Source organism: Doryrhamphus excisus, chromosome 11 (assembly GCF_030265055.1).
Source record: "Doryrhamphus excisus isolate RoL2022-K1 chromosome 11, RoL_Dexc_1.0, whole genome shotgun sequence".
In the NCBI taxonomy this organism is placed as follows: domain Eukaryota; kingdom Metazoa; phylum Chordata; class Actinopteri; order Syngnathiformes; family Syngnathidae; genus Doryrhamphus; species Doryrhamphus excisus.
Genome location: NC_080476.1, coordinates 19,074,865 through 19,099,326, shown reverse-complemented (window position 1 = coordinate 19,099,326; position 24,462 = coordinate 19,074,865). Strand labels below are relative to the sequence as shown.

Here is a 24,462-nt window from a genome sequence, read left to right as displayed (position 1 = left end):
ACAATTTTTTGTATCTGGTAATTTAGATTTTTATTCATAAATATGACTTATCATCGGATATGGATTTTCTTCCAATGGTGAAAACGAGAACATATGACGAGAAAACTTCAAGACTTGACTTTCTCGTCTTCCTCGAGACTATAACTAACCTGAACCCCCCCTGCTCTCGCCCACCCACCCATGCTAAACACCAGTGGGTTACGCAACCATGAACCAACGTCAACTTTGAAGGATTAAACAACAATAGGGATTAGATCAATTCGGAATTGTGAAACTTCATCTTAGAAATAACAAGTCTTTATTTCTCAAGTCATGTGATGTTTTCATTTCGACGCCGCTGCTCTTCGCCAACATATTTTTAACTTTTCACAAATGTTGTGATGAAATATTATCGTTCCGTGTAAAGTTTGCTAGCAATTCTATTTCAAGGTAATGCAGACAGGAGAAACAATTATTAATAATGACAATATCGCACCGTAACCATTTACACCGGGAGCAAAACTGACACGCTATTACCATGCGGCATAACATCAATTTAGCTCCTGACAAACAGTCACACGATACAGGAAGAGCTATATGAAGCTAGCAAGGATGCGGTCAGGTGCAATGAAAGATTATTCCTTAGAACAGGGGTCTCATATAATAATAATAATAATAAAACAGCAAATAATAAAAACTTAAGAAACCACATATAGTTGCCACATTTGGCCCGCGGGCCGCATATTTGAGACATCTGCCATACAGCATCCATATCAAACTTGCGCGGGCCACACTAACATTAAACTTTCATATCAAGGCGGGGGCCTCAAAGTAGTGTCCTGCGCGCCACATTTGGCCCGCGGGCCGCGTGTTTGAGACCAACGCCATACATCATCCATATCAAACTTGCGCGGGCCGCACTAACATTAAACTTTCATATCAAGGCGGGGGCCTCAAAATAGTGTCCTGAACGCCACATTTGGCCCGCGGGCCGCGTGTTTGAGACCCCTGCCATACAGCATCCGTATCAAACTTGCGCGGGCTGCACTAACATTAAACTTTCATATCAAGGCGGGGGGCCTCAAACTAGTGTCCTGCGGGCCACATTTGGCCCACGGGCCGCGTGTTTGAGACCCCTGCCGTACAGCATCCATATCAAACTCGCGCGGGCTGCACTAATATTAAACTTTCATATCAAGGCGGGGGCCTCAAAATAGTATCCTACGGGCCACATTTGGCCCACGGGCCGCATGTTTGAGACCCCTGCCATACAGCATCTATATCAAACTTGCGCGGGCCGCACTAACATTAAACTTTCATATCAAGGCAGGGGCCTCAAAATAGTATCCTGCGGGCCACATTTGGCCCGCGGGCCGCGTGTTTGAGACCCCTGCCGTACAGCATCCATATCAAACTTGCGCGGGCCGCACTAACATTAAACTTTCATATCAAGGCGGGGGGCCTCAAACTAGTGTCCTGCGCGCCACATTTGGCCCGCGGACCACATGTTTTTGAGACCCCTGCCATACAGCATCCGTATCAAACTTGCGCGGGCCGCACTAACATTAAACTTTCATATCAAGGCGGGGGGCCTCAAAGTAGTGTCCTGCGGGCCACATTTTGCCCGCGGGCCGCGTGTTTGAGACCCCTGCCATACAGCATCCGTATCAAACTTGCGCGGGCCGCACTAACATTAAACTTTCATATCAAGGTGGGGGCCTCAAAGTAGTGTCCTGCGGGCCACATTTGGCCCGCGGGCCGCATGTTTGCAGTGGAATGTACAGAAATTCTAGTCGGTAATTATTCTGCATTATGCATTGGTAGTGTCTGTTTTTATCCACCTATTGCGTTGCTGTGTGTAGTTCTTGTATGAAACCATTGAATCATTGAATTTGATTGGGCAAAATTCCCCCCCAAAAAAGCGCACTTCCCCTTTAAGTGTCCTGCCTTAGAAGGAAAACCAAAGAGAATGACTTGTAAGCAAAATCATTTATTGTCATTTTCCCCTTCTAATATTGTTTGCGTCTCATAATAAAGCTTGTCATAAAACTACGTAGTACATTCACGATAAAGGATTACCTTTGATGGCTGAAAAGAGACCCGACATTTTTATCCTTACCTTCGATACCGACCCAAACCGTGTAGTGTACAGTATTTATGTATGTACTGTACAGTATTTAAGTACTGTAATGATGCAAGAGTATAACGAAAAAAGGGGAAACAAAAAGACGCTAGGACATCAAAAACAAGCGCGCCATCATTTCTGCTGCATCCTGGCAGCTTTGAACTTTGACACGCGTTTACCAGGCTGCTGAGGGGGCGCCGCGTCGGGCGCCACCTCTTCCTGTTTCCACTCAAGGATGGTGGGCAAAGCCGGCGGGGCGATGGTCAGGTGGGGAACGGCCAAGGGCATGGGGTCTTTTTCCACCACGGTACCCGAGAACGCCTGCAAGACAAAAAAATGGGGTGTCATTCTGAGAACCGCCACCTGATGTGGTGTTGTTATTTCCCCACATGAAGAACAGTATCATAGGATACTTGACCAGGGGTGTCCAAAAGGCGGGCCGGGGGCCTTTTATGGTGCGCAGAACATTCAATTTTTTTTACAAAGCTTATTTTATTGATTGTAAGTGTTTGTTTGGCCAGTTAATTAATAATATAGTCTTACTTTTTTGTTTTTTTTTGTAACTAACCAATACAGCACATTCTAAACATATGATAACATATAATATATTATAGAGTATAAGTCGCAAAAGGGCAAAAATGCATAATTAGGTAGAAAAAATCATACATAAGTCGCACAAGGGCAAAAATGCATAATTAGGTAGAAAAAACATACATAAGTCACTCAAGGGCAAAAATGCATAATTAGATAGAAATAAAACATACATAAGTCGCACTGGAGTATAAGTCGCACAAGGCCAAAAATGCATAATTAGGTCGAAAAAAACATACATAAGTTGCTCCGGAGTATAAGTCGCACAAGGGCATAAATACATAATTAGGTAGAAAAAAATCATACATAAGTTGCACTGGAGTATAAGTCGCATAGGGCCAAAAATGCATAATTAGGTAGAAAAAAAAACATACATAAGTCACTCCGGAGTATAAGTCGCAAAAGACCAAAAATGCATAATTAGGTAGAAAAAAACCCATACATAAGTCGCTCCGGAGTATAAGTCGCACAAGGCCAAAAATGCATAATTAGGTAGAAAAAATCATACAGAAGTCGCACCGCACTATAAGTCGCACAAGGCCAAAAATGCATAATTAGGTAGAAAAAAAACATACATAAGTCGCTCCGGAGTACAAGTCGCACAAGGCCAAAAATGCATAATTAGGTAGAAAAAAAACATACATAAGTCGCTCCGGAGTACAAGTCGCACAAGGCCAAAAATGCATAATTAGGTAGAAAAAAACATACATAAGTCACACTGGAGTATAAGTCGCACAAGGCCAAAAATGCATAATTAGGTAGAAAAAAACATACATAAGTCGCTCCGGAGTACAAGTCGCACAAGGCCAAAAATGCATAATTAGGTAGAAAAAAACATACATAAGTCACACTGGAGTATAAGTCGCATAAGGCCAAAAATGCATAATTAGGTAGAAAAAACATACATAAGTCGCTCTGGAGTATAAGTTGCACAAGGGCAAAAATGCATAATTAGGTAGAAAAAAAACATACATAAGTCGCACTGGAGTATAAGTCGCACAAGGCCAAAAATGCATAATTAGGTCGAAAAAAAACATACATAAGTTGCTCCGGAGTACAAGTCGCACTAGGGCATACATACATAATTAGGTAGAAAAAAATCATACATAAGTTGCACTGGAGTATAAGTCGCATAGGGCCAAAAATGCATAATTAGGTAGAAAAAAACATACATAAGTCTCTCCGGAGTATAAGTCGCAAAAGGCCAAAAATGCATAATTAGGTAGAAAAAAAAAACATACATAAGTCGCTCAAGGGCAAAAATGCATAATTAGGTAGAAAAAAAACATACATAAGTCGCTCCGGAGTATAAGTCGCACAAGGCCAAAAATGCACAATTAGGTAAAAAAAAAACATACATAAGTCGCTCCGGAGTATAAGTCGCACAAGGCCAAAAATGCATAATTAGGTAGAAAAAAACATACATAAGTCGCACCGGAGTAGGAAGTATTAAATCCCGGTGCATGCGTGGGTTTTCTCCGGGTACTCCGATTTCCTCCCACATTCCAAAAAAAACATGCTAGGTTAATTAGCGACTCCAAATTGTCCATAGGTATGAATGTGAGTGTGAATGGTTGTTTGTCTACGGACTAATTCTACCTCAAATCGTCCATTTGGAAGCGGCGCCAATCCCGTCGGGCTGTCCTCCTCCGTAAGTCCGTCGCTGGTACTGTTGTCGCTGGGCGTGGCCTCGTCGTGGCTGAGACCGCGTCCCAGAATTCGTCGTTCTTCCATATCTGCCGCGCTGCTCTCGCTCGTGTCGCTGCACACGCTGTTCTCCCGGCTTCGGGATTTCAGTATGGACTTCTTGGGGATGGGTTCTCCGTTCCTCACGTCCACGAACAGCCTAAGGGTGAAGAACTATTAAACTAAGCAAACAAAGTCCGGCGATGTTGCGGCCATACCTGTAGATGTCTGCGGGGGTTTGGATTTTGTGGACTTCGTGATGCGAGTGTCCGTTATGGTGACCGTTTCTTTTCTTTCGTTTTGAATGTTCCTTGTGTTCTTTTCTTTCGCTGAACTTCAACATGGTGTTTTTACTCGTGTTGATCCTCACCTAAGCACACAGACACCATTTTGACGCCGACACGGAGACACGAACCACATGACTTGTCGTAGAAAAAAAACATACATAAGTCGCTCCGGAGTATAAGTCGCACAAGGGCAAAAATGCATAATTAGGTAGAAAAAATCATACATAAGTCGCTCCGGAGTATAAGTCGCACAAGGCCAAAAATGCATAATTAGGTAGAAAAAAAACATACATAAGTCGCTCCGGAGTATAAGTCGCATAAGGCCAAAAATGCATAATTGGGTAGAAAAAAAACATACATAAGTCGCACAAGGGCAAAAATGCATAATTAGGTAGAAAAAATCATACATAAGTCGCTCCGGAGTATAAGTCGCACAAGGGCAAAAATGCATAATTAGGTAGAAAAAAAACATACATAAGTCGCTCCGGAGTATAAGTCGCACAAGACCAAAAATCCATAATTAGGTAGAAAAAAACATACATAAGTCGCACTGGAGTATAAGTCGCATAAGGCCAAAAATGCATAATTAGGTCGAAAAAAAACATACATAAGTCGCTCCGGAGTACAAGTCGTACAAGGCCAAAAATGCATAATTAGGTAGAAAAAAAACATACATAAGTCGCTCCGGAGTATAAGTTGCACAAGGCCAAAAATGCATAATTAGGTAGAAAAAAACATACATAAGTCGCACTGGAGTATAAGTCGCATAAGGCCAAAAATGCATAATTAGGTAGAAAAAAAACATACATAAGTCACATAAGGGCAAAAATGCATAATTAGGTAGAAAAAAAACATACATAAGTCGCTCCGGAGTATAAGTCGCACAAGGGCAAAAATGCATAATTAGGTAGAAAAAAAACATACATAAGTCGCCCCGGAGTATAAGTCGCACAAGACCAAAAATCCATAATTAGGTAGAAAAAAAACATACATAAGTCGCTCCGGAGTATAAGTCGCACAAGGCCAAAAATGCATAATTAGGTAGAAAAAAAACATACATAAGTCGCTCCGGAGTATAAGTCGCAAAAGGCCAAAAATGCATAATTGGGTAGAAAAAAAACATACATAAGTCGCACAAGGGCAAAAATGCATAATTAGGTAGAAAAAAACATACATAAGTCGCTCCGGAGTATAAGTCGCACAAGACCAAAAATCCATAATTAGGTAGAAAAAAACATACATAAGTCGCACTGGAGTATAAGTCGCATAAGGCCAAAAATGCATAATTAGGTCGAAAAAAACCATACATAAGTCGCTCCGGAGTACAAGTCGTACAAGGCCAAAAATGCATAATTAGGTAGAAAAAAAACATACATAAGTCGCTCCGGAGTATAAGTCGCACAAGACCAAAAATCCATAATTAGGTAGAAAAAAACATACATAAGTCGCACTGGAGTATAAGTCGCATAAGGCCAAAAATGCATAATTAGATCGAAAAAAAACATACATAAGTCGCTCCGGAGTACAAGTCGTACAAGGCCAAAAATGCATAATTAGGTAGAAAAAAACATACATAAGTCGCACTGGAGTATAAGTCGCATAAGGCCAAAAATGCATAATTAGGTAGAAAAAAAACATACATAAGTCGCTCCGGAGTATAAGTTGCACAAGGCCAAAAATGCATAATTAGGTAGAAAAAAACATACATAAGTCGCACTGGAGTATAAGTCGCATAAGGCCAAAAATGCATAATTGGGTAGAAAAAAAACATACATAAGTCGCACAAGGGCAAAAATGCATAATTAGGTAGAAAAAAACATACATAAGTCGCTCCGGAGTATAAGTCGCACAAGACCAAAAATCCATAATTAGGTAGAAAAAAACATACATAAGTCGCACTGGAGTATAAGTCGCATAAGGCCAAAAATGCATAATTAGGTCGAACAAAACCATACATAAGTCGCTCCGGAGTACAAGTCGTACAAGGCCAAAAATGCATAATTAGGTAGAAAAAAAACATACATAAGTCGCTCCGGAGTATAAGTTGCACAAGGCCAAAAATGCATAATTAGGTAGAAAAAAACATACATAAGTCGCACTGGAGTATAAGTCGCATAAGGCCAAAAATGCATAATTAGGTCGAAAAAAAACATACATAAGTCGCTCCGGAGTATAAGTCGCACAAGACCAAAAATCCATAATTAGGTAGAAAAAACATACATAAGTCGCACTGGAGTATAAGTCGCACAAGACCAAAAATCCATAATTAGGTAGAAAAAAACATACATAAGTCGCACTGGAGTATAAGTCGCATAAGGCCAAAAATGCATAATTAGGTCGAAAAAAACCATACATAAGTCGCTCCGGAGTACAAGTCGTACAAGGCCAAAAATGCATAATTAGGTAGAAAAAAAACATACATAAGTCGCTCCGGAGTATAAGTTGCACAAGGCCAAAAATGCATAATTAGGTAGAAAAAAACATACATAAGTCGCACTGGAGTATAAGTCGCATAAGGCCAAAAATGCATAATTAGGTCGAAAAAAAACATACATAAGTCGCTCCGGAGTACAAGTCGCACAAGGCCAAAAATGCATAATTAGGTAGAAAAAAAACATACATAAGTCGCTCCGGAGTATAAGTCGCACAAGGCCAAAAATGCATAATTAGGTAGAAAAAAAACATACATAAGTCGCTCCGGAGTATAAGTCGCACAAGACCAAAAATCCATAATTAGGTAGAAAAAACATACATAAGTCGCACTGGAGTATAAGTCGCATAAGGCCAAAAATGCATAATTAGGTAGAAAAAAAACATACATAAGTCGCACAGGAGTATAAGTCGCATAAGGCCAAAAATGCATAATTAGGTCGAAAAAAAACATACATAAGTCGCTCCGGAGTATAAGTCGCACAAGGCCAAAAATGCATAATTAGGTAGAAAAAAACCATACATAAGTCACTCCGGAGTATAAGTTGCACAAGGCCAAAAATGCATAATTAGGTAGAAAAAAACATACATAAGTCGCTCCGGAGTATAAGTCGCACAAGGCCAAAAATGCATAATTAGGTAGAAAAAAAACATAGATAAGTCGCTCCGGAGTAGAAGTCGCAAAAGGCCAAAAATGCATAATTGGGTAGAAAAAAAACATACATAAGTCGCACAAGGGCAGAAATGCATAATTAGGTGGAAAAAAAACATACATAAGTCGCAAAAGGGCAAAAATGCATAATTAGGTAGAAAAAATCATACATAAGTCGCACAAGGCCAAAAATGCATAATTAGGTAGAAAAAAAAACATACATAAGTCACTCCGGAGTATAAGTTGCACAAGGCCAAAAATGCATAATTAGGTAGAAAAAAAACATACATAAGTCGCACTGGAGTATAAGTCGCATAAGGCCAAAAATGCATAATTAGGTTGAAAAAAAACATACATAAGTCGCTCCGGAGTATAAGTCGCATAAGGCCAAAAATGCATAATTAGGTCGAAAAAAATCATACATAAGTCGCTCCGGAGTATAAGTCGCACAAGGGCAAAAATGCATAATTAGGTAGAAAAAAAACATACATAAGTCGCTCCGGAGTATAAGTCGCACAAGACCAAAAATCCATAATTAGGTAGAAAAAAACATACATAAGTCGCACTGGAGTATAAGTCGCATAAGGCCAAAAATGCATAATTAGGTCGAAAAAAAACATACATAAGTCGCTCCGGAGTACAAGTCGTACAAGGCCAAAAATGCATAATTAGGTAGAAAAAAAACATACATAAGTCGCTCCGGAGTATAAGTTGCACAAGGCCAAAAATGCATAATTAGGTAGAAAAAAACATACATAAGTCGCACTGGAGTATAAGTCGCATAAGGCCAAAAATGCATAATTAGGTAGAAAAAAAACATACATAAGTCACATAAGGGCAAAAATGCATAATTAGGTAGAAAAAAAACATACATAAGTCGCTCCGGAGTATAAGTCGCACAAGGGCAAAAATGCATAATTAGGTAGAAAAAAAACATACATAAGTCGCCCCGGAGTATAAGTCGCACAAGACCAAAAATCCATAATTAGGTAGAAAAAAAACATACATAAGTCGCTCCGGAGTATAAGTCGCACAAGGCCAAAAATGCATAATTAGGTAGAAAAAAAACATACATAAGTCGCTCCGGAGTATAAGTCGCAAAAGGCCAAAAATGCATAATTGGGTAGAAAAAAAACATACATAAGTCGCACAAGGGCAAAAATGCATAATTAGGTAGAAAAAAACATACATAAGTCGCTCCGGAGTATAAGTCGCACAAGACCAAAAATCCATAATTAGGTAGAAAAAAACATACATAAGTCGCACTGGAGTATAAGTCGCATAAGGCCAAAAATGCATAATTAGGTCGAAAAAAACCATACATAAGTCGCTCCGGAGTACAAGTCGTACAAGGCCAAAAATGCATAATTAGGTAGAAAAAAAACATACATAAGTCGCTCCGGAGTATAAGTCGCACAAGACCAAAAATCCATAATTAGGTAGAAAAAAACATACATAAGTCGCACTGGAGTATAAGTCGCATAAGGCCAAAAATGCATAATTAGATCGAAAAAAACCATACATAAGTCGCTCCGGAGTACAAGTCGTACAAGGCCAAAAATGCATAATTAGGTAGAAAAAAACATACATAAGTCGCACTGGAGTATAAGTCGCATAAGGCCAAAAATGCATAATTAGGTAGAAAAAAAACATACATAAGTCGCTCCGGAGTATAAGTTGCACAAGGCCAAAAATGCATAATTAGGTAGAAAAAAACATACATAAGTCGCACTGGAGTATAAGTCGCATAAGGCCAAAAATGCATAATTGGGTAGAAAAAAAACATACATAAGTCGCACAAGGGCAAAAATGCATAATTAGGTAGAAAAAAACATACATAAGTCGCTCCGGAGTATAAGTCGCACAAGACCAAAAATCCATAATTAGGTAGAAAAAAACATACATAAGTCGCACTGGAGTATAAGTCGCATAAGGCCAAAAATGCATAATTAGGTCGAACAAAACCATACATAAGTCGCTCCGGAGTACAAGTCGTACAAGGCCAAAAATGCATAATTAGGTAGAAAAAAAACATACATAAGTCGCTCCGGAGTATAAGTTGCACAAGGCCAAAAATGCATAATTAGGTAGAAAAAAACATACATAAGTCGCACTGGAGTATAAGTCGCATAAGGCCAAAAATGCATAATTAGGTCGAAAAAAAACATACATAAGTCGCTCCGGAGTATAAGTCGCACAAGACCAAAAATCCATAATTAGGTAGAAAAAACATACATAAGTCGCACTGGAGTATAAGTCGCACAAGACCAAAAATCCATAATTAGGTAGAAAAAAACATACATAAGTCGCACTGGAGTATAAGTCGCATAAGGCCAAAAATGCATAATTAGGTCGAAAAAAACCATACATAAGTCGCTCCGGAGTACAAGTCGTACAAGGCCAAAAATGCATAATTAGGTAGAAAAAAAACATACATAAGTCGCTCCGGAGTATAAGTTGCACAAGGCCAAAAATGCATAATTAGGTAGAAAAAAACATACATAAGTCGCACTGGAGTATAAGTCGCATAAGGCCAAAAATGCATAATTAGGTCGAAAAAAAACATACATAAGTCGCTCCGGAGTACAAGTCGCATAAGGCCAAAAATGCATAATTAGGTCGAAAAAAAACATACATAAGTCGCTCCGGAGTACAAGTCGCACAAGGCCAAAAATGCATAATTAGGTAGAAAAAAAACATACATAAGTCGCTCCGGAGTATAAGTCGCACAAGGCCAAAAATGCATAATTAGGTAGAAAAAAAACATACATAAGTCGCTCCGGAGTATAAGTCGCACAAGACCAAAAATCCATAATTAGGTAGAAAAAACATACATAAGTCGCACTGGAGTATAAGTCGCATAAGGCCAAAAATGCATAATTAGGTAGAAAAAAAACATACATAAGTCGCACAGGAGTATAAGTCGCATAAGGCCAAAAATGCATAATTAGGTCGAAAAAAAACATACATAAGTCGCTCCGGAGTATAAGTCGCACAAGGCCAAAAATGCATAATTAGGTAGAAAAAAACCATACATAAGTCACTCCGGAGTATAAGTTGCACAAGGCCAAAAATGCATAATTAGGTAGAAAAAAACATACATAAGTCGCTCCGGAGTATAAGTCGCACAAGGCCAAAAATGCATAATTAGGTAGAAAAAAAACATAGATAAGTCGCTCCGGAGTAGAAGTCGCAAAAGGCCAAAAATGCATAATTGGGTAGAAAAAAAACATACATAAGTCGCACAAGGGCAGAAATGCATAATTAGGTGGAAAAAAAACATACATAAGTCGCAAAAGGGCAAAAATGCATAATTAGGTAGAAAAAATCATACATAAGTCGCACAAGGCCAAAAATGCATAATTAGGTAGAAAAAAAAACATACATAAGTCACTCCGGAGTATAAGTTGCACAAGGCCAAAAATGCATAATTAGGTAGAAAAAAAACATACATAAGTCGCACTGGAGTATAAGTCGCATAAGGCCAAAAATGCATAATTAGGTTGAAAAAAAACATACATAAGTCGCTCCGGAGTATAAGTCGCATAAGGCCAAAAATGCATAATTAGGTCGAAAAAAAACATACATAAGTCGCTCCGGAGTACAAGTCGCACAAGGGCAAAAATGCATAATTAGGTAGAAAAAAACATACATAAGTCGCTCCGGAGTACAAGTCGCACAAGGCCAAAAATGCATAATTAGGTAGAAAAAAACATACATAAGTCGCTCCGGAGTACAAGTCGCACAAGGTCAAAAATGCACAATTAGGTAGAAAAAAACATACATAAGTCACTCCGGAGTATAAGTTGCATAAGGCCAAAAATGGATAATTGGGTAGAAAAAAAACATACATAAGTCGCACAAGGGAAAAAATGCATAATTAGGTAGAAAAAATCATACATAAGTCGCTCCGGAGTATAAGTCGCACAAGGGCAAAAATGCATAATTAGGTAGAAAAAATCATACATAAGTCGCTCCGGAGTATAAGTCGCACAAGGCCAAAAATGCATAATTAGGTAGAAAAAAAACATACATAAGTCGCTCCGGAGTATAAGTCGCACAAGGCCAAAAATGCATAATTAGGTAGAAAAAAAACATACATAAGTCGCTCCGGAGTATAAGTCGCACAAGGGCAAAAATGCATAATTAGGTAGAAAAAAACATACATAAGTCGCACTGGAGTAGAAGTCGCAAAAGGCCAAAAATGCATAATTGGGTAGAAAAAAAACATACATAAGTCGCACAAGGGCAGAAATGCATAATTAGGTAGAAAAAATCATACATAAGTCGCTCCGGAGTATAAGTCGCACAAGGCCAAAAATGCATAATTAGGTCGAAAAAAAACATACATAAGTCTCTCCGGAGTATAAGTCGCACAAGGCCAAGAATGCATAATTAGGTAGAAAAAAACCATACATAAGTCGCTCCGGAGTATAAGTTGCACAAGGCCAAAAATGCATAATTAGGTGGAAAAAAACATACATAAGTCGCAAAAGGGCAAAAATGCATAATTAGGTAGAAAAAATCATACATAAGTCGCACAAGGCCAAAAATGCATAATTAGGTAGAAAAAAAACATACATAAGTCACTCCGGAGTATAAGTTGCACAAGGCCAAAAATGCATAATTAGGTAGAAAAAAAACATACATAAGTCGCACTGGAGTATAAGTCGCATAAGGCCAAAAATGCATAATTAGGTTGAAAAAAAACATACATAAGTCGCTCCGGAGTATAAGTCGCATAAGGCCAAAAATGCATAATTAGGTCGAAAAAAAACATACATAAGTCGCTCCGGAGTACAAGTCGCACAAGGGCAAAAATGCATAATTAGGTAGAAAAAAACATACATAAGTCGCTCCGGAGTACAAGTCGCACAAGGCCAAAAATGCATAATTAGGTAGAAAAAAACATACATAAGTCGCTCCGGAGTATAAGTCGCATAAGGCCAAAAATGCATAATTAGGTCGAAAAAAAACATACATAAGTCGCTCCGGAGTACAAGTCGCACAAGGCCAAAAATGCATAATTAGGTAGAAAAAAAACATACATAAGTCGCACAGGAGTATAAGTCGCACAAGGCCAAAAATGCATAATTAGGTAGAAAAAAACCATACATAAGTCACTCCGGAGTATAAGTTGCACAAGGCCAAAAATGCATAATTAGGTAGAAAAAAACATACATAAGTCGCACTGGAGTATAAGTCGCATAAGGCCAAAAATGCATAATTAGGTCGAAAAAAAACATACATAAGTCGCTCCGGAGTACAAGTCGCACAAGGCCAAAAATGCATAATTAGGTAGAAAAAAAACATACATAAGTCGCTCCGGAGTATAAGTCGCACAAGGCCAAAAATGCATAATTAGGTAGAAAAAAACATACATAAGTCGCTCCGGAGTATAAGTCGCACAAGACCAAAAATCCATAATTAGGTAGAAAAAACATACATAAATCGCACTGGAGTATAAGTCGCATAAGGCCAAAAATGCATAATTAGGTAGAAAAAAAACATACATAAGTCGCACAGGAGTATAAGTCGCACAAGGCCAAAAATGCATAATTAGGTAGAAAAAAACCATACATAAGTCACTCCGGAGTATAAGTTGCACAAGGCCAAAAATGCATAATTAGGTAGAAAAAAACATACATAAGTCGCACTGGAGTATAAGTCGCATAAGGCCAAAAATGCATAATTAGGTCGAAAAAAAACATACATAAGTCGCTCCGGAGTACAAGTCGCACAAGGCCAAAAATGCATAATTAGGTAGAAAAAAAACATACATAAGTCGCTCCGGAGTATAAGTCGCACAAGGCCAAAAATGCATAATTAGGTAGAAAAAAAACATACATAAGTCGCTCCGGAGTATAAGTCGCACAAGACCAAAAATCCATAATTAGGTAGAAAAAACATACATAAGTCGCACTGGAGTATAAGTCGCATAAGGCCAAAAATGCATAATTAGGTCGAAAAAAAACATACATAAGTCGCACAGGAGTATAAGTCGCATAAGGCCAAAAATGCATAATTAGGTCGAAAAAAAACATACATAAGTCGATCCGGAGTATAAGTAGCACAAGGCCAAAAATGCATAATTAGGTGACTTGTCGTCGTCACCGACCTTCTTAAGCTCCACCGTGTGAGAGAAGTAAATAGTCGGCAAACTGTCGTCTTCCTCGTCTCCACTAGGGGGCGCGCCATCACGGGGTTCCACGCCGAGTCCATTCACCGGATGGGCGGAGTCCCTTTCATTCTGCTCCTCCGACGAAGACGACGACGACGTGTCCTCGCCGACAAGATCTGCGTTGTCAGACAACCTAAGGAAAAATATTTTAATAACTTTAATAACAGAAAATGATAAAGTGGGCGTGGCTTACCTATCACGCTCGTTGTGAAGATCCTCCATTTTCTCCAGTTCGTCTAATCGAGCCCACAACTCCTCCTGAGTCATGAAAGAATTTGTCGTTTTTTTATGGGCGTCCTCTCCACTTCCGTCACTGTCCTCTTCCAGATCCAAGACCGCGTCCAGTTTGGGTTTTGAATGTGGTTTGTGAGCCACTCTGTGTTTTCCTTTTGGGGGGGGGGGGGGGGGGGGGGGGGTTGGAATGCGACAAATATGTGATTTCAGCTCCAGTGGACGCCATTAGCGTGGTGGTTAAAAATTTAAATACCTTTAGTGAAAGTGGTCTCATGTTCCCCGATCTCCTCTCTGATGTCAACGTAGCCCCCCTTTTCCTAAAACACAAGCGATGTCAAGTAAAGGTGTCAACATGTGGCACGGGGGCCGCGGGCCGTAGGCGGCGTGTGGAACATTCTAAACATAGAACACTACTCAAATCTGGAAAATCTGTAATAATCTAAAAAAAAAAAAGTCAACAAAAAGTCTAAATATTAAAAGAAAAAAGTTGTAATATAACAAGAAAAAAATATTTTTAAGTAATTAAGTAATTTCTTTATTATTTTTTTTTATTTTATTTTATTTTTTTTAATTAAGTAATTTTATTGTAACATTGTAATAGTTATTTTTCAGTAGAATAAGTCAAAATATTGTTATTTTTCAGCAAATAAGTCAAAATATCATAGCAATAAAGTTATAATTACAAGAAAAAAATTAACTAACAAATTAAACAAATAATAAATAAAAGTTCAAGCCATTGGAAAAAAGTGTAAAAATAGAAAAATTAATTATTTCATGAGATTTTTTAAATATCTACGTGATTTTTCCTCCTAATATTTTTTTTTAATTATTAAGAGGAAAGATCATGTAGAGTTCAACTATAGCAGGGGTCAGCAACCCGCGGCTCCAGAGCCGCATGTGGCTCTCCAGTCTCTTTGTTGCGGCTCCCTTTGCAATGCTTGAATATTTTTTAAGCACCCGAGTGGTGAAAATGCACATCTTCGTTATGAGTTTACAAAAATCCAACTTTGTGTGAGACCATGAATGCATCCTGACTGAGTTCTGACTGGTGACTGAATGAGCAGACAGGATGCTATCCAGTTCTCTCTGACAGGTTAACATGAAGGGAAATGAGTAATACTTTGAGTTATTTGAGTTATTAATTATTATTAATGAGTTATTTGACGATTCTAAAAAATAAATTAGAGCTCATTTAAAAACAAAAGTTTATCTCCAGTACTAGCAAGAGTACTCCAACTCGTCTTTTTTTTTTCCCTCCAATGTTGTTTTAAACATACAACGTTTTGCGGCTCCAGGCTATTTTTCTTTAGTGGGCAAGTGGGTGAAATGGCTCTTTTCATAGTAAAGGTTGCCGACCCCTGAACTATAGAGTTGGAATATTAAAGAAACATTTCATTGCTTTTAGTAGTTATAATATTGGCAGAAACAAAAACATTTGTAATAAAAGTTGAAATATTTTGACATTAAAAAACAAAAACATAAAAAAATAACTAACTCTTCAAGAATAAAGAATTAAATATTAAGAGAAACTTTTAACAAGATAAATAAAAGTTGAAGCCATTGGGGAAAAAACTGCAGAAATAGAAAAATAAATAATTTCATGACAATAAAGTTAAAATATTAACATTGGATTCTGACGGGAAAAAAGGTATAAAAAAATATATAGTTCAACTATAGAGTTGGAATATTAAAGAAACATTTCATTGCTTTTTGTAGTCATAATATTGGGAGAAACAAAATTAAGTTGGAATTTTTGGAAAATTAGCTTGGAAAAGTTTTTTCATGGGAATAAAGATAATTTTAAGAGAATTTGATTATAATTATGAGAAGAACATTTGTAATAAAAGTTGAAATATTTTGACATTAAAAAACAAAAACATAAAAAAATAACTAACTTTTCAAGAATAAAGTTAAATATTAACAGAAAATTTTTAATTTTTAGAAGAAAAATTTTACAATTTTATGAGAATGAAATTGAGTCATATTGTCTTTAAAATATTTTTTAAACAAACCAAAATTCAATTTTTGGAAGATTAGGTTGGGAAAATAAAATATGGGATATAAATATATATAAAATATGGCAATAAAGTTAAAAAAAATAAAATAAAAGTTGAAGCCATTGAGAAAAACTGCATAAGTAGAAAAATAAATAATTTCATGACAAATTTAAAATATTAACAACAAAGTTGGATTCTGACGGGAAAAAAATGTTAAAAAAAATATTAGAAAAAAAAATCACAGACTTCAAATATAGAGTTGGAATAAGAAAAGAAACATTTCATTGCTTTTTATAGTCATAATATTGGCAAAAACAAAAAATTAAATTGGAATTTTTGGAAAATTAGCTTGGAAAAGTTATATCATGGGAATAAAGATAATATTAAGAAGATTTGGTTATAATTATGAGAAGAACATTTGTAATAAAAGTTGAAATAGTTTGACATTAAAAAAAACAAAAACAGAAAGAATAAAGTTAAATATTAAGAGAAACTTTTAACAAGAAAATTTTTTACAATTTTATATGAGAATGAACTTGAATGAATTTGAGTCGTATTGTGTTTAAAATATAATAAAAAATTAAAAAATAAATTAATGCAATTTTTTGAAGATTAGGTTGGGAAAAATAAAATATGGGATATAAATATATATAAAATATGGGAATAAAGTCCTAAAATTACAAGATAAAAATGTAAAAAGATTATAAAAAAAATGTAAATAAAAAAATGAAGAGCATTTTTTGGAAGATAAAAATGTACAAAGATGATAAAAAAATGTAAATAAAAAATGAAGAGCATTTTTTTGGAAGATAAAAATGTACAAAGATGATAAAAAAATGTAAATAAAAAATGAAGAGCATTTTTTTGGAAGATAAAAATGTACAAAGATGATAAAAAAATGTAAATAAAAAATGAAGAGCATTTTTTTAAAGATAAAAATGTACAAAGATGATAAAAAAAATGTAAATAAAAAATGAAGAGCATTTTTTTGTAAAAGTGTTGTGTAAAGCAACATACAGATGAGATGTTCTCCCAGTCCTTCACCATTCCCACTCTGGCTTCAAAGTTGTTCCTCGTCTTGGATAAACCGTGCATCTCACTCTTCACATCTGAAAGCAGAGATTTGGAAACATCAAAATGTATAAACATAAAAAAGTATAAACACGTCTGCAGGCCGCATGCGTGCATGCGAAACAAACATTCAACATAATGACTGAAATGTTTCAAAGTTGAGGGGGGGGGCAAATTATGACTCAAACCGTACACAATATCCTCTGCCCTGAATACCACTCCGGATCATTAAATCTTCACAACAATTAAGCCCTTTTACAAAAAGCAAGCAGAGAGCCCTTGTTTCCATGGTGACCGGGAGCCCCTTCAGCGTGTGCATCAAGTGGAAGTGAGAAAAGGTCAAACAGGGAAGGCCTGACAAGCCCGTCCGCTGTCTGACACATTTCAGCTCGCTATGTTTGCATTACAGCACTTAACTCTGTAATAGCAGGGCAGGCTGGGGCACCAAATTTTGTGGGTGCGTGTTTTTTTTTGGGGGGGGGGGGGGGGGTGGCAGCACATTTCTACGTCACTTAACACTCTCACAAGAGTTCTCATCAGGGATCGCTACATGCGTTCCGTTAGAACCGGGGTCTCAAACATGCGGCCCACGGGCCAAATGTGGTCCGCAGGACACTATTTTGAGGCCCTCGCCTTGATATGAAAGTTTAATGTTAGTGCGGCCCGCGCATGTACCCGGAAAAAAATATTCCGTTCCATTAATGTTCATGTTAAAGGTTAAATAACTGTTAATAGTTGTACTCCCTATCCGTGTGGAAGTGGTAAGTTTTTGGCAATTTAAGTTTAAAGGAAATAACTTGAAGGCTACCGTTTAGGTCGCTAGCTGTCTAGTTTGCGAGTTAGCATGTGTCTCAAGACCCTGCAGTTGCGCAATATGTTGTAAATCAGGGGTCTCAAACACGCGGCCCGTTTGAGGCCCCCGCCTTGATATGAAAGTTTAATGTTAGTTTGATATGGATGCTGTATGGTATCATGTACCCAGATAAAAAATGATTACGTTTGATTAATGTTCATGTTAAAGGTTAAATAACTGTTAATAGTTGTACTCTCTATCCGTGTGGAAGTGGTAAGTTTTTGCAATTTAAGTTTAAAGGAAATAACTTGAAGGCTACCGTTTAGGTCGCTAGCGCTCTAGTTTGCGAGTTAGCATGTGTCTCAAGACCCTGCAGTTGCGCAATATGTTGTAAATCAGAGGTCTCAAACACGCGGCCCGTTTGAGGCCCCCGCCTTGATATGAAAGTTTAATGTTAGTTTGATATGGATGCTGTATGGTATCATGTACCCAGATAAAAAATGATTACGTTTGATTAATGTTCATGTTAAAGGTTAAATAACTGTTAATAGTTGTACTCTCTATCCGTGTGGAAGTGGTAAGTTTTTGCAATTTAAGTTTAAAGGAAATAACTTGAAGGCTACCGTTTAGGTCGCTAGCGCTCTAGTTTGCGAGTTAGCATGTGTCTCAAGACCCTGCAGTTGCGCAATATGTTGTAAATCAGAGGTCTCAAACACGCGGCCCGTTTGAGGCCCCCGCCTTGATATGAAAGTTTAATGTTAGTTTGATATGGATGCTGTATGGTATCATGTACCCAGATAAAAAATTATTACGTTTGATTAATGTTCATGTTAAAGGTTAAAAAACTGTTAATAGTTATCCTCCCTATCCGTGTGGAAGTGGTAAGTTTTTGCAATTTAAGTTTAAAGGAAATAACTTGAAGGCTACCGTTTAGGTCGCTAGGGCTCTAGTTTGCGAGTTAGCATGTGTCTCAAGACGCTGCAGTTGCGCAATATGTTGTAAATAAAAAAAGTATAAATGTGACTATAGTCGTGTTTTGTCATGTGGCAACACATTTCTACGTCACCTAACACTCTCATCAGAGATCGCTACATGCGTTCCGTTAGAACCGGGGTCTCAAACACGCGGCCCGCGGGCCAAATGTGGTCCGCAGGACACTATTTTGAGGCCCTCGCCTCAAAATGTTAGTGCGGCCCGCGCAAGTTTGATATGGATGCTGTATGGTATCATGTACCCAGATAAAAAATGATTACGTTTGATTAATGTTCATGTTAAAGGTTAAATAACTGTTAATAGTTATCCTCCCTATCCGTGTGGAAGTGGTAAGTTTTTGGCAATTTAAGTTTAAAGGAAATAACTTGAAGGCTACCGTTTAGGTTGCTAGCGCTCTAGTTTGCGAGTTAGCATGTGTCTCAAGACCCTGCAGTTGCGCAATATGTTGTAAATCAGGGGTCTCAAACACGCGGCCCGTTTGAGGCTCCCGCCTTGATATGAAAGTTTAATGTTAGTTTGATATGGATGCTGTATGGTATCATGTACCCAGATAAAAAATGATTACGTTTGATTAATGTTCATGTTAAAGGTTAAATAACTGTTAATAGTTGTCCTCCCTATCCGTGTGGAAGTGGTAAGTTTTTGCAATTTAAGTTTAAAGGAAATAACTTGAAGGCTACCGTTTAGGTCGCTAGCGCTCTAGTTTGCGAGTTAGCATGTGTCTCAAGACGCTGCAGTTGCGCAATATGTTGTAAATAAAAAAAGTATAAATGTGACTATAGTCGTGTTTTGTCATGTGGCAACACATTTCTACGTCACTTAACACTCTCATCAGAGATCGCTACATGCGTTCCGTTAGAACCGGGGTCTCAAACACGCGGCCCGCGGACCAAATGTGGTCCGCAGGACACTATTTTGAGGCCCTCGCCTCAAAATGTTAGTGCGGCCCGCGCAAGTTTGATATGGATGCTGTATGGTATCATGTACCCAGATAAAAAATTATTACGTTTGATTAATGTTCATGTTAAAGGTTAAATAACTGTTAATAGTTGTACTCCCTATCCGTGTGGAAGTGGTAAGTTTTTGTTTTTTTAAGTTTAAAGGAAATAACTTGAAGGCTACCGTTTAGGTCGCTAGCTGTCTAGTTTGCGAGTTAGCATGTGTCTCAAGACGCTGCGCAATATGTTGTAAATAAAAAAGTATAAATGTGACTATAGTCGTGTTTTGTCATGTCTACAGGGCTCTAATAATGCTTTGTTCATTTTAATGTGAAAAAAAAATAATGTGTCTACCCACCAACTATATGTGGTTTCTTAAGTTTTTATTATTTGCATTTTTATTATTATTATTTTATTACTGATTGATTTTCTTTATTCTTGATTTATTTATTTTTCATCTTATTTTGTGCAGAAAAATAAAAATTAAGATATTTGAGAACAGTGGAATGTTTTATCGGAGATTTTATTGTAGAAAATCGGAACCAAAGCACTGAAATGTTTTTTTTATATTTTTCTGTTTTTAATATATATTTTTTTTCTGTGGAAAACCTGATGCGACCCAGCCTTGCCCAGACCCTAGCTCCAGTGGCCCCCAGGTAAATTGAGTTTGAGACCCCTGCGTTAGAATGAAAAACAGGGGGAAAAAAGACTATTTATTATTATTTCATATTTCAAAATGCAACTTGTAGGATGTTATTTGATCACAAGGAAAAAAAAACATGAAGTCAGGACTTTAAAATGAAGCGTTGCTGTGACTAATGCAACAGCGCCCTCTGCTGGTTACAGTGGAGAATGCTTTGACATCAACCTGTTAATAGGGTGCTTTTCGCAGGGTGCGACACCTTTTGTAAGAGAGAGAGAGAGAGGGGGGTGGGGGGGGGACTCACACTTCATCCTGTGGTCGACAATTTTCTCGGCCTGCTTGGCGGAGCACTTTGCAAACCAGTTGTCACCTAGCAACACCGTGACTTCGTTGGAGTGCACCAGCTTCCCGGGCATGAAGGCCAGAGGGCCGAACGGCACCTGGAAAAATGGAGGACGGAAGATGGAAACTATACACCGAGTGGAAATTGGGGCAGCTTTTTGGTCAGGAATGTATGAAATAGAGGGAACGCTTACCATGATGTCGTACGAGACTTGATCGGGAAGAGTTTTGAGGCGGTCTTTCAGGGTTTGGTAATCACCTGACAGATTCTCCCTGTATATATCGTACATAACAACGTAAACAGTTAGACTAGTCACATGCTAGCTAGCGCCATTATTCAGTTCATTTAATATATAATAATAATAATAATAATAATAAGGGATGCTCCCATCGATCGGACACCGATCCATATCAGTCAATTTTGTTCCAAAAAAAAATCACATATGCTATTTAATGCCTTTAAATGCTAACAACCTGTAGCTAGCGCCATTCTAGCCCGCAGCAATCGCCACCTGCATGTAAATGAAGCAGATGAAACAAAAACAATCATGTCCGCCGCGTGAAACCTCACCTCGTTTAATGTCACAAACGTGACAAAATATGGTGAGTTTTTCGAGGCTCGAGCTAAGACCAACATTCGCCCGAATGTGCGCGATAGTCAGAAAGCCAAGCTAATAACGCCAAAAAACGATAACATTCATCGGTTAAGGTGAAGAGCCCTGTAGACATGACAAAACACGACTATAGTCACATTTATACTTTTTTTTAATTTACAACATATTGCGCAACTGCAGGGTCTTGAGACACATGCTAACTCGCAAACTAGAGCGCTAGCGACCTAAACGGTAGCCTTCAAGTTATTTCCTTTAAACTTCAATCGCCAAAAACTTACCACTTCCACACGGATAGTGAGGATAACTATTAACAGTTATTTAACCTTTAACATGAACATTAATCAAACGTAATAATTTTTTCTGGGTACATGATACCATACTGCATCCATATCAAACTTGCCTCAAAATAGTGTCCTGCGGGCCACATTTGGCGCGCGGGCCGCATGTTTGAGACCCATGGTCTAACTCGCAAACTAGAGCGCTAGCGACCTAAACGGTAGCCTTCAAGTTATTTCCTTTAAACTTAAATCGCCAAAAACTTACCACTTCCACACGGATAGGGAGGATAACTATTAACAGTTATTTAACCTTTAACATGAACATTAATCAAAAGTAATATTTTTTTCTGGGTACATGATACCATACAGTATCCATATCAAACTTGCCTCAAAATAGTGTCCTGCGGGCCACATTTGGCGCGCGGGCCGCATGTTTGAGACCCCTGGTCTAAATTAAGGAGATTTTATGGTTCCCTTTTCATGAGCAGGAGTGCAACCAGGAATTGTGGGTCCCATGAAAAAAAAAAAATAAATCCGCCCTCCCCTTATGAATTGATTACCAATTCATGTATTAGCGTTACTTACCAGTGCTGAATCCGACGTTCGCAGTCCTTCACCACCTGTTTTCGTGTGGACAAACAAACTTGCATAAATCATAATACTGAATAGAAATGTGTTTGAAAAAAAAACGTCTTCATTCGTAGATTTCCGCACTCATCATATTCTATTTCTTGCATTTTTAATTTGGTCTCATAATTTTGATCACCACAGTATATTACAAACAATAACTACATACATAGAACCCACTGGGGAGAGGCAAATGGAGTGCACTACTTGTCTTCAACCAGCAGGGGCGCTGTTTCCTCGGTTAATGTAATTTCCAGTCCATCTGTCAGAAACTATTTTATCGGGGACAATACTACTGAAATTAAATGTTAATAACTGTCAAGGGAATATATAAGATTCTTTAATAGCGGAATTTTTGTATATTTTAGGGGACTAAAAGTACATACAAAGCAAACCTCACAGATAAAATGGAACACAATGATACTAGCCAAACAGGCCACCATTTCATAGGAAACAAGTTTAAGGAAGTAGAAGATGACCAAAAAAAAAAGACCAAATCGTTCAAGATAGTCAAATAAAAATATGCAGTATAGCTAGTATTTGTATCTTAGTATTTTCTACCACTCCCAGTGTTTTTATAGTGTGACTTTTAAAGTAGAGCAAGGGGGCGTTGACGTGCGAGAGTTTCAAGCTAACGTTAGCTCCTGTAGCTAGATGGCTAACTAGCTTGGTGCTGGTTCACTTTCGTTTAGCGATTCAAACACCTAAATGGGAAATACGCACGAATTACTACATTTTATACATTTTATACACGACGCAGTTTAATTAAACCCGTTTGTGGCGTAAGTTCAGAGGCTGCCAAGAAAATGAAGTAAGGTTATGGAAAATAGAAGCGTCATCGTGACAGACATTTAAATGTGCCATGCAGTGAACATAAGTAAATCAGTGTGTTTATTTGATTGTTTATTTATTGCACAAAAGCACTAAAGCTGACCCATTTGGACCTGAACTCCCCCTCTGGCCTCCACATGGTCACCAGCTGAGACTGGACGAGTTCATTTGAAGCCATGCTTTGTGTCTTATATACAGTTTTACCTTTTCGTGTTCCTCACGGAGCCTGACAACGCCACCGGGATCCTCCATGTTTATCATATTCTTTTCAGCCATTGTCATCCCAATCGCACAGCAAGTTTGTTTGTTTTGTTGTCGGTGGGTAAACAAAGCTCAAGGGCTGTTGTGAGTCCTAAAGAAGTGTTTATGAATGCAGCAGAAGCTTCTTCTCAGACCCACTTTAGCAGAAGTCATCAACGTGGCAACGGGTATTATCCACACTTTCGGAAGTAATAACATCTCACACTCTCATTTCAGGATTTCCGCATCATCCCATCCAAAAAAAATAACAATTGTTTGAAGAAATCCAGAGAAAATAAGTCCTCCTCGACGTCGTCCTGCGCCACGCACTTACAAGGACAAGTTATCTTAAGTCGAAGTGAAACATCCGGTTTCATTTCTGCTTTCTTTTCAGAATAAAATAACAAGAATTGACTAGTTAAAGTACAAGTTTAATAAGTGCTGATTTTATCAGATGAACGTATTACTAGTCTTGTAAATGTTGTTTTCATCAAAAATTGTTCTTCAATGAGTTTGTTTGCATTCGAATATAGGCGTTATTTAGCTCTTATTTTGAAGACAATTTCGTTACGTTTCCTTTTTCAGGCCAACTTCACACAATAGCTTGTTGCACGTCCTCCCGGTGCATTGTGGGTAATTGTGCATCTACGCATATGTAAACATTAACAAATAGCATTTGTAGGTCACGTTAAGCAAATGTAGTCACACAGCACGACGAAATGTTAGGAGATTTAACCATTTCCATAACTAGAGCTTTCTTTCTTTAGACAACTGTCGTTGTTTTCTTAGCAGCAAACATCGTAACGTAACATCGTAATATCACACTAAGCTCATTAAAATCCAAAACAATAAAACTATTTTTATTCATGAACACAATAACTACTACTACATCCCAGACAAAAAAATAGTGTTATGATATTATGTTGTTGT

The 24,462-nt window shown here is 37.9% G+C and overlaps 1 protein-coding gene across 1 annotated transcript; it reads right to left on the bottom strand.

The window, feature by feature from the left end:
• Positions 1-281: 281 nt before the first annotated feature.
• On the bottom strand, positions 282-23,878 carry uri1 (URI1 prefoldin like chaperone). Its single transcript, XM_058087581.1, has 11 exons — positions 23,497-23,878; positions 22,420-22,454; positions 21,137-21,215; positions 20,905-21,040; positions 17,180-17,271; positions 14,419-14,482; positions 14,125-14,317; positions 13,869-14,064; positions 4,600-4,751; positions 4,295-4,541; positions 282-2,425 (listed from the first exon to the last, which is right to left on the bottom strand). The coding sequence occupies exons 1-11, from the start codon at positions 23,572-23,574 to the stop codon at positions 2,237-2,239; spliced, it is 1,461 nt and encodes a 486-aa protein (XP_057943564.1). The 5' UTR covers positions 23,575-23,878; the 3' UTR covers positions 282-2,236.
• Between the last annotated feature and the right edge of the window lie 584 nt (positions 23,879-24,462).